The sequence below is a fragment of the Sphaeroforma arctica genome (assembly GCF_001186125.1).
Source record: "Sphaeroforma arctica JP610 unplaced genomic scaffold supercont1.545, whole genome shotgun sequence".
NCBI lineage: Eukaryota > Ichthyosporea > Ichthyophonida > Sphaeroforma > Sphaeroforma arctica.
This window is the reverse complement of record NW_014040013.1, coordinates 32803-43706: the sequence shown is the minus strand read 5'-3', so window position 1 is coordinate 43706 and position 10904 is coordinate 32803. Positions and strand designations below refer to the sequence as shown.

The window sequence follows — 10904 nt, the reverse complement described above, 5'->3', positions numbered from 1 at the left end:
ATATATATATATATATACTATATACGTATATATATATATATATATATATATATATATATATATATATATATATATATATATATTTATATATATTTATATATATGTGTGTGTGTGTATGTGTGTGTGTGTGTGTCCGTGTGTGTGTGTGATTTCGTGTGTGCGTGCTTATAAACAGACCACAACAGGTGCGGCCAAATGCACGGGTTGCGGTCGGGGAGAACATACTCTCACTCTCACCTCTATTGCGAGATGAGATGGGATTATAACATATGCGTGCGAGGTTAGTTCTGGTACGTAACCAGCGGACTATACTATATTCATCAGATGTGGTGGCCAGAGACAGCGCGTGGATGTACACAGCCATGTGATATTACTTGAGCAAACCCGGTCAGCTACTCGCGTATGGTGAGCCGAGCATTGCTCAGGATTACTGCTAATTTGCCCACTCATACCTGCCTCGATTGTTGTACAAGGCACCACATACTGAAGTTATATAGGATGTGTATCGGCGAATCGAACAAGTGTGTGATTCGCCCCTAAGAAATCCACCCGCAAGTGAAAAACGTACGTATGTTGGTCCACTAGCACATGTTTGATACATACGCGTCAGGGGAAGCAATTTGTGTATAGAAAACTTCATGTCTGCCCGGCAGAGGCTGCCAATATACACGATAAACTTGTAAACGATGTGGTATCGCAAATCAATTGTGGGGCGATCTCACTATGAACGGCTATACATAGACCACTCACCAGAACACCCCAATCTCAGATTAGTAACAGACTCACTAGTAAGAGCCCAAAAACCAAACGCAAACAACAAACCGAACAGAAACAACAGCAACGCCATTACGGCTGAATATCTTTGTACGTCACTCTGTACAAGGAAGAACTAAACAACCACACTCAATTAATCAACTTCCCAGAAAGAACCGAACAACCAAACTCAAACAATCAACTGACCAGAAAAGAACCAATCAACAACACTCAAACAATCAACTCATCAGTAGGAACCAAACAACAACACTCAAACAATCAACTGGCCAGAAAGAACCAAACAACAACACTCAAACAATCAACTCACCAGAAAGAACAAACAACAACACTCAAACAATCAACTCGTCAGAAGGAACCAAACAACAACACTCCAACAATCAACTGACCAGAAAGAACCAAACAACAACACTCAAACAATCAACTCACAAGAAAGAACCAAACAACAACACTCAAACATTCAACTGACCAGAAAGAAAAGCAACGCTAGTACGGCTGGGTGTATGTCGCTCTGTACTTCCTGCCCGAACACCACGTTACAACGCAAATAGGCATCGCATAACAAGATCAGCAGCATGAGCTTCCACATCCACTTGTCGGCTTCCTTGCCGTAACTGTGTTGCGCGAAAGAAACGGAATGAGGATTCAATGCAGCCTCACAGACGTAGCGAATGCGTTGGGGTAAGAAATGGCTGTAACGGATTGGGAATAGTTGAACCAAATAAGGCTTTGCAGGATCTGAAGAGACTTGTACAATAGAGAATGCTTTGTGGTAGCACTCCTTCACTCAATAGAGATGAATGTACCACATACACATGTGTGTATAATAGCATGGATCACCCTATCATACACATGTATGTATAATGGTATGGATCACCCTATCATACACATGTGTGTATAATAACATGGATCAACCTATCATACACATGTGTGTATAATGGCTTGGATCACCCTATCATACACATGTGTGTATAATGGCATGGATCACGCTACAACCTACTGCGGATGTGAATCAGAGCCACCCTGTTCAACGGAGTGTATATATCACTCAATGGTAAGCTTTATCTTGTGGCGCCAAATTCGCGAACACTCAGCAAAAACCTTTACAGCGATGGTCGAATAGCCATCTCAGGACATCTGACAGCCCCAGACCATTGATTGGAACAACAAGTAGTATGAACGCAGAACGCTAGCAGCAATCCCAAAGTACACAGCTGAGAGGAGAGGAGCATCCATTTGCAGGGATAATACCAATAACCATAGCCCCCAAAAGGTCCTTAGAAGGTGCATATACGTTTGAAACCAAAAGGTACTTTAGAAGGTGCATATATGTTTGGAACCAAAAGGTACTTTAGAAAGTGTATATACGTTTAAGACCAAAAGGTACTTTAGAAGGTGCATATACGTTTGAAACCAAAAGGTACTTTAGAAGGTGTATATACGTTTGAAACGTCAATTGGGAATGATGAAGTACGTTCAAATGGAACATTCGCGCTTATCTCATATAGGTTCTAGTAGGTAATGGTAAGGTAGAGCTATGTCGCCTCAACGAGCTTACTATCTCCTATTTGAAACATTTGGCTAAGGCCCGGCTATTTGTCTGAACAAAAACAAATGGTTGTACGCAGATGTAGTTGCACATGTGTTCTCCCTAACGATAGCGGTTATGTAATAGCTAATGAGGAATCTGTATTAGCTAATCAACTCAAAACAGGCATCCACGCTTTAAACTACCGGTGAAGCGACACAGCCATAGATATGTACTAATATGAGGGTCCTATGGCAATCTAATATATATCACACTTCCATGTATATATATATATATATATATCGAACATATGCTTGCTACACGCACATGGATATACGCCATATGATAACGCTTTGTATATGTAGACACTATTTCAGATGTGCTTGCGTGCCTATCACATAATCTTGCTCGCTCGTGAGGTCGTATTTGTAATCGTATTCGAGCCGCTTAATTCCTATGTACACCCCATCTTACACTTAAGGGAGCATTGCCTTAGGCCCCTGTCAGGATGTCAGGTACCCTTTACAACAACACTTTGCACTTACGTGTGTGTATTTCAGGGGTTTACCTACAGTGGTCAGTGCATGCATCCCTCCGCCATACAACAAGACAACACACGCAGCAGTGTCTATGACAAGCGAACGAGTGGCCCCTTTCGAGATACGGTGGAGGCCTTTTATAGAGACATCGCACTGTGGTGCAGGTTGTGGTTGTCTTATAGTTGAAAGATTACGACAGGCAGCCTACACAGTAGTATGCACACACTCCACTGACATCCTCAGGTACACTTCACTCACCCGTGACACTACGAAGACCGGTGTACTATAGGCCTGTGCACACTTGTCTCTAACAGACATATATATCTCACAGATCAGCTGAGTGGCTTTACGGGACCCAGGGAACTCGGGTCTTAACATGGATGTGGTAGAGCCAAAGCTACCCGCAGAAGCCTGTCATTGCAACCATACCTCCACTAAAGTCCTTTAAACAGGATACACTCACAGATTATACAACAGGTGACGATACACCATAGGCTTATGTAACAACATGTCAGTGATGATCCCATTGCAACCATCAACAACATGTCAGTGATGATCCCAACGCAACCATACCTCCACTGAAGTCCTTAAACAGGATACACTCACAGATTATACAACAGGTGACGATACACCATAGCCTTATGTAACATGTCAGTGATGATCCCTTGCAACCATACCTCCACTGAACTCCTTAAACAGGCTACACTCACCGATTATACAACAGGTGACGATACACCATAGGCTTATGTAACAACATGTCAGTGATGATCAACTGCGCCTCTAGCTCGCAGTACTTGTCCGCAATTCTCCCGCACGCGGCACATCGGGTTAATCTAATATTGCCTCGACTATACTCTCTATATATCGACTTCACAGGGGCGCCGCATTCAATGCACACATAGCCAAGTGGGTTAGTATGCTCACGCTTTGGCTCTTCACCATGTGCATTCACATCGAGCATGTCGCTGATTCTTGACGTTACTGATGATACGCTAGTGGAAAGGTCCGGTATCTTGGCTTCGGGTCCGTTCGAGCTCGAGCCACCCATTGTGCGCTGGCCCGAATTCGTGACCCTTTTCGGAGTGCAGCTCTTTAATAGCCGACGCTTATATAGGCTGGTCAATACTATCCATATTAGAAGCGTCCACTCGTATGTGTTAGGTGATATAACGGCATGTGATTATTTGCGTGCTGCATGGGAAGCCTTTGCCATCCAAAGGACACAAGTAACTTGCTAGTGTATGATACCCGACATGTGTTAGGACGAGTACTCAACGTTTGTGGTAATGCGCATGCGTATCATACGTATTTCTATTTATACCCTTTATAGCCAGTCAGCACTCGGCAGTCGCCTTTTAAAAATAAATATTCAGTATAGAAATGGTATTTATGTCTTTTAAAAAAATATTGATTGCGACAATAAATATTATATGTTACAATTCTCCTGTTGAATTTCGACTTGTATCTGAATTGCTATTGGGTAAAAGGCGAAATAATTAAATACGCGGGTAGTACAAGTCCACTTGGCGTTAAATACATTTTAGCCTGCCACCAGGTGTGGCCTCAACTCCATAGTCTTTGAGTGATTGAGAAGCATATGGTTCCTCTTGTTCAATATGTATATCTCAAGAGTGTAGTTATCAACACAGTAGGGTTTCAAACAGCGTATTAGACATTCCTCCGAGCTCCTCCAGCACAAATGCTCGGACATCCCTACTGCAACTGCGAAAGCTGATCCTCCGACGGCGGATCCACCTCCTCGGCAGCCAAGGAATCCTCTTCGACCAGCTGGCTCGCCTGCCAACTGGTATCACGATCTACTATCGCCTTCTATAAAGCAACTTGTTCCTGGTTAAGTAGTTCTTGCATCGACAAGGGTTCCTGTAGTCCCGATCGGACACTTAGACGTGTCTGCCTCCTGAAGAGCCAACGACGGAAGTGACCGAATGTCACTCTCATGAGAAAATTTGGAAGAAGGGAGCGCACTTACCTGATCACCAGCATCCGTCCGCGAAACCTCAGCATCCTCAGCAGTAGGTAGCCCAGGCCGAACGACACACGGAACAACGGAACCATACAATTTTTGCACTCCATAGGGACGCCCGCAAACCCCAATCGTCGCCAAACGAGCCGAGGTAGGTGTTGGAAGGGTTAGCCCCGATCACTCTTGAGCAATCCAATCAGCGAACATCAAGACGGTTTCGGCAAGAGCTTGCCATTATCACCTAAATACGTGCCCTGAAATGGCGGTACTACCAAAGGCACATCCGCCAACATCCGACAATACAACGGAAACCACGTAGCACCAGACCACACGGGAACAACCATAATCGCAGAAGCCTTTACAAAGGATTGAATATAGTTCAGGAACCAAAGAACCAAAACCCACGGCGGACAAGCCCATCCGAAAACCTCATCCAGGGGAGCAGTAAATGCATCACAATCCCCACGTACCACCACCTGGCTCGTTAGAAGCATAGTAGGGTAGATGTACATTCCGTCGGTCACCGAACAGGTCAATGATGACCCCAGGCCATTTATCTATCGCCCGTCGAAACCAGGCTGGGTGCAAGCGTTGAGTACGCTTCCCCGATGAGGCTGGTACATATTCTGCAACTGGCAACGCGAAGTTCTCCTCATCATCACTATCATCACAACCTGCAGGCATCAGCAAGGCATCCTTCGGATCCGGCAGCTCCAACGGCCAGGCAGATGACACTCGTCGCTCCACAGGCCACAACACTTGATCCACCTCAGTCGCATGCAGACGTGAAGGACAATTTTCCAATCCGTTGAACGGTCCCGGAATGTAGGAAATCTCTGCATCAACACAACTCATGATCTCCAATTCCCGCCAGGCCCGACGTTTTTTAATGTTCGACATTTTAGGAGGAAGCGGTTTACCTTTCAATAATGTCTCCAAGGGTTTGTGATCACTATGGATCTGCAGGGGCAACCAGGAGCGCATCGCCATAAAAGCAATCTTATGAAGTACAAACTCTGTAGCCGACAATTACAAATCCAACACATGGCAGTCACCCATGGAAGGAGGCAGCTTAGAAGAATAAAATACCACGCAGAAGAGATAATTCATATCATACACAGCTATGCCATGTCTTTTATCCCAAACAGCTGGGGCTATAGCCAACTGTTTATCCATAAACTCCACAGAAAGCTCCCGGCCCTTTGTCACTCGTGTAGATTGAGTCTTCCACCGCAGTAATGGTTCAGTTAAAGGATCACCCTTCTCTTCCAAATACGTCACCAAAGTATCCTGGGCTACCGCCCCAGCACGCAACGCTTCCGTAGGCATCTTCCTAGCCAACCGCTGGCGATCAACCTCAGTTTTCCATCCTGCAATCGTCTCTTCCATCCGCAAAACCACTTTAGGCGCACGGCGCACCATGACCGCACCCCCAATGGCTACATCACACGCGTCCGGATAAGCGTGCAGTTATTCATGCTACTCTGGCGAATACAGATATATCCAATTCGTGAGAAGACTCTAAATTGATGTCAAACCTGGCTTCTATACGGGTCTGATTGGTCAACGACATCAAAGACGCGCTCAACCCGGGGATGATGCATGACCACCAATCCTTGTCGGCGTGAAGACTAATACTAGCGATGCCTTGCATCCACTCGTCGTCATTAGTAAGAAATCCATCATACTACAGCCGACTATTGAACGACTTCAGAATACGCTTCGGCACCGCGATGTGCGTCTTCAAAGCGTTGGACTTCGGCCCCGTACGTGCTGCCGCATTGAACAACTGTCAAAGCAACCGCCAATGCACTCTATCTGCTTCCAGCTCCGCCGGTGACATACGTTGTGTGTCGGGCGACGTACCAACGTGAGTAAGAACATCCACTAACCGCGGTAACGGACGACGCCGATACGGCACTCCAACCAAAGACATCTGATCAACACCCAACTGCGCTCGACCCGGAGCACCATCAGTAGCTAATACTGACAACTGGTCCCGAGGCTGCAGTAGCACTCCACCTGCAGCAGAGGTCACTGGCTCCGAACTCGCCTCATCGACCAATTTCTGCGTGCACGTAGCACCATATTTCACAAAGGAGACGATACCTTCGACATCCCGAAGTTATCTTGTTCCTCTGTGCATACTGAGCTGGAACCACCGCGAGATCGAACCCTGCACCGATACCTTTGTAGACCTGGTCGTCACCTGGCAGGGACCGCGTCTTGTGAAGATCCTCCTCAGCTATTGCACACTGATTAAAGCCATAAATGTTGTCAGTGATAGTGCTACACCACGAGTTACAAATGTGGCGTCGCAGATCCTCTTCACTGGGGTAGGCTTGACACATCCGATAGTTGTCATCCGACCGATGTGTCTACCCCTTGCCCTTGTCAGCTAGGATGATAGGAGCTAGCCAACCATCTTCATCCTCACAACGTTGGAGAATGCCTAGATCAACCTCGGCCGCACACTTACTCTGTCCAATGGCAATCTTTGTAGAGTCCCGGTTCCGAAACGCACTCCTGGCAGGAATCGCATCAGCTCGAGTCGGAATACAAAACCCCGAGCCCTTGGAAATCACATAAGGCTTCATCTTGTCATATGCACTCCGATTCTACATGTCCTTCATCCGGCTCAGCTCTTAAGACGGAACCCCAATGCCAGCAGCCAGATTATCCAGGTGAGAAAAATCATACATAGATACAGGAGTGTCCTCCTCCTAAAAAGGAAGGATTTGAATGTTGTTAGTCTCCGATGTCTTGTTTTCACCGTCAGACAGAATGAGGGTGGGATAACAGCTGTATTCCACACCGTCTCCAGCAAGCTATCGCGCTGAGCGAAGAAACTTAGGATAGAATTATTCTCCAACGGAACCTTCGCTACGACATGAAATATGATCTTGTCCGAGACAAACGGACTCATCTGCTGAGTATGAATATTATAAACGGAAATAGAAACTGATGCCTCGACACCAAACTCAGGGGACAAGTTCAAAGAGCCATTGTAGGCCTCGAGAACCTCCCTAGGAATGGGGATCCGTTGAAGACCTTCGGCATCCACAACGGAACGGGGAAGCATGGACGGGAACGAACCGAGGTCAAAGAAAAGCTGTACTTGCGTCCCCCCAATCTGTACAGTTACAGTGGGTTCTGCACCGGCTAGTCAATTCGCGCTTGAAGCGCTGGCATCAGGACTAAGATCTGCTGCCACGGGCGTGTTCTTGATATTTTGAGGACAATCCGCCCGAAAATGTGGGCCACCACATAGATGACACTTGATGTATGGAGGGACACTTTTCCTCTTCCCAGGCGAACGAGAAGCCCTGTGTCCACGAGAACGAGACCTGTCATCCCGCTATATGGACCGCCTCCGACTATTGCAATCCCGTTCAGTACTTCCCCAGATCTCTGAGAATACGATTGCAAAGACGAGTCCTTAGAATCCTTGTCGCGGTCTTTATGTTCTCGTCCACGCTCTCTATCCATATATGTTCTGGGCTTTTTGTCGCGTCCTTCATAGCGCATCGCAATCACCGAGGCTAATGCTGCGTAACCGCCAATCGATGTAAATATAGTAATAAAGAACGCTCGTGTATTGCCCTCCAGGCAAATAGAAAACAAGAACAGGACCAACTGATCGAGCTCTTGAATTCTACGAGCGAGTCGCTCACTTGAAAACCGGATATCGATGTAGATCGGTTGATCCATCCTTGGCTCACTTAAAAGTCGAGCTAGCCACTTGTGCGGAGTGAAACCAAGCACATGCCGGTTCTTCTCTATGTTATCGCGGATCTCCTCATCAGACGGAAGTTCGCACGGTTGATCTAAACCGTACTCTCGCCCAATTCGGTGAGTATTCACATTGCCATTGTCTTCAGCCTTTTTAATAGCCGCCTTCAATGCCGCAATGCGCTTCTTGGCTGCCTCGCTGAGTCCAGCATCCATAGCATCGTCATCAACAGCACCGTCGTCGTCGCCTGGTGATCACCGGTACCATCTGTTGATCACTCACCAGAAGAGTGCTGTCGAGAAGAAATACCACTGTCTGAACGCTCATATTGATAATTAGAGTTGTCCTTAATACCCTCTTCACTTTCTATGATGTCCAACGACTCCTGTAGCACGATCGATTTATGCCGATCTCAGCTAGCTCCTGAGCAAGCCGCTGACGCTCTTTGTGCAGAGCATATGTGTCATCTTTTAGTTCTGCAGCCCAGGCTTGAACGGCCACACTCCTACCTTGGTTAAACAGGTTGGCACAGGGTCCAAATGTGCGCATAATGTTCTGCTCCAGGCTTATTGTTAATCCGAGATCACAATTTATACTCCACTGATGGGCTAACCAGACGTATCATCAAGACCACACATTGGTCGCAGCAAGCGCTAGTTTGCTCTTTGGATTTGAGCAAGAGAGAATACGCCTTGGTCGTCTTGCATTCATCCCACGCCCTAAACCAAGGCAACAGGAACGTCCGGTCGTCATCGTCGAGACGCTTACATGAACGTACACCTTCAATAATACTATTAGAATTTTGTTAGACGTGGAGTTGTTAAAAAATTCACCCATAATCAAAATTTTGATTTGACACATCGGCCCAAAATTAAATAAGCCGGTCTATCAGCACTGTCTATCCTAAATATATCGTAGTTACCTGCTGGTCAAGCACAGTATGTCTAATTATAGTTATCAACACAGTAGGGTTTCAAGCAGTTTATTAGACATTCCTCCGAGCTCTTCCAGCACAAATGCTCGGATATCCCTACTGTACAACCTATAAGTATATTTTCTCCGTCAACCACAGAAATACTAGAGCCCAGGCCATGCTACTTCTTCCTTCATCCTCACTATGCTGGTACCATTGTTCACGACACCTTCCATAATAGGTAACTCCTCTGTCCTCTACAACAGTTATCCAATCCTCTGTACAGCATAGCTAAGCCCTGGCGTCCACAAGCACCTCTATCCTGTCATATCAGCTCCATCAATAGGGTTATATTAGTTTACTAATCGCCATGACAGCTCCTTGTCCATCCTCCCAAGTGGTAGACCTCTGTAGTTCGGTACCTTAGTATAGTACCGAACTATACCCTTGTGGCTATTACAAGAGAGAAGAGACCTGAAAGAACAAAAATTAATAAAATTATTAAATAGTGGTTATGGCTATAAGCATAGCCTCTTTTTATTCCAAATTATTTGTTTTAAATAACAGAGAAGCAGGCTAAAGCTATGAGATTGCTGGTGAATTGTTTTTTGGCGCGTCACCTCTAAAATTAATATACTCTAAATAAAATATGTAGTCTTCATTAGAATGCAATATATATATATACGAAAATATACCCATATTTGTGGCTGTTGTTCGCTGCCCATACGATACTACCTCAGTATGAATCATGTAACGTTGCCGGTAGTGCGAAGGAAATTAGTTGGAATCATGGTCTCATCAGAAGGCCAAGTGGTTCCTCTCAACGAAGCAGAAGCATCCTTGGCAGGCTCAGGGGTATGTCTCTGTAACTGTACGGTTTTTCAGTACACTATCGGGTTACCCAGCTTGTATATGAATAGAATGGTTGCCGCACAATTTTTTTACTCGGAGCGCAGAAACACGGCACCAAATTGTTATTATACGGCTTAGAAATTATACTTTTGAATTAAAGTTCTATGTTATCCTCTTGAACAAGCACTTGGTTTTCTGTGGTGTACCCCGGGGATTGGTTAGTTGATCAGAGATCCAGGCGTGAAGTGTTGGGGTGATTACTGCTGGAACGGTTCCCATCAGCGTGACAGTTGATTTAAGTTTTGCAAACGAGATTTACTTAAATATACTCCACCACCAGGAAGGTGCTACACTGCCTGGCTGTGTACAATTCATTATCCCTTCAGGTCTATAATACCGGTCGGAATCGGACTAGAATGGGCTTAGCGCACTAACTGCCATTCCACTCAGTTCAGTATATACTGCGAGAGACAGTCAAAATCTCATAACACACGTTACCGGTACGGCTTGTTTCTACCACTAGAGCAAACGGGGCTAGTTACTATGTGATCTTCCCGTGGCCTTGAACACTAATAGCCCATGGA

At 45.7% G+C, this 10904-nt stretch overlaps 3 protein-coding genes across 3 annotated transcripts in view; all 3 read right to left on the bottom strand.

Moving 5' to 3' along the window:
* Nucleotides 1–3886, bottom strand: part of SARC_07133 (hypothetical protein) — a gene marked incomplete at both ends in the record, with an annotated part of 4880 nt that extends 994 nt beyond the window's left edge. The window contains 3 exons of the mRNA XM_014298938.1: nt 1241–1385; nt 3065–3249; nt 3575–3886. Of these exons, the coding sequence (XP_014154413.1) occupies nt 1241–1385; nt 3065–3249; nt 3575–3886 (642 nt within the window). The remainder of the gene's footprint in view (nt 1–1240; nt 1386–3064; nt 3250–3574) is intronic.
* Nucleotides 3887–7200: 3314 nt separating this feature from the next.
* On the bottom strand, nt 7201–7419 carry SARC_07132 (hypothetical protein; the record flags this gene model as incomplete). Its single annotated transcript, XM_014298937.1, has 1 exon — nt 7201–7419. One exon carries the CDS (start codon nt 7417–7419, stop codon nt 7201–7203), a length of 219 nt encoding a protein of 72 aa, XP_014154412.1.
* A 565-nt stretch (nt 7420–7984) lies between these two features.
* On the bottom strand, nt 7985–8770 carry SARC_07131 (hypothetical protein; the record flags this gene model as incomplete). Its single annotated transcript, XM_014298936.1, has 1 exon — nt 7985–8770. One exon carries the CDS (start codon nt 8768–8770, stop codon nt 7985–7987), a length of 786 nt encoding a protein of 261 aa, XP_014154411.1.
* Between the last annotated feature and the right edge of the window lie 2134 nt (nt 8771–10904).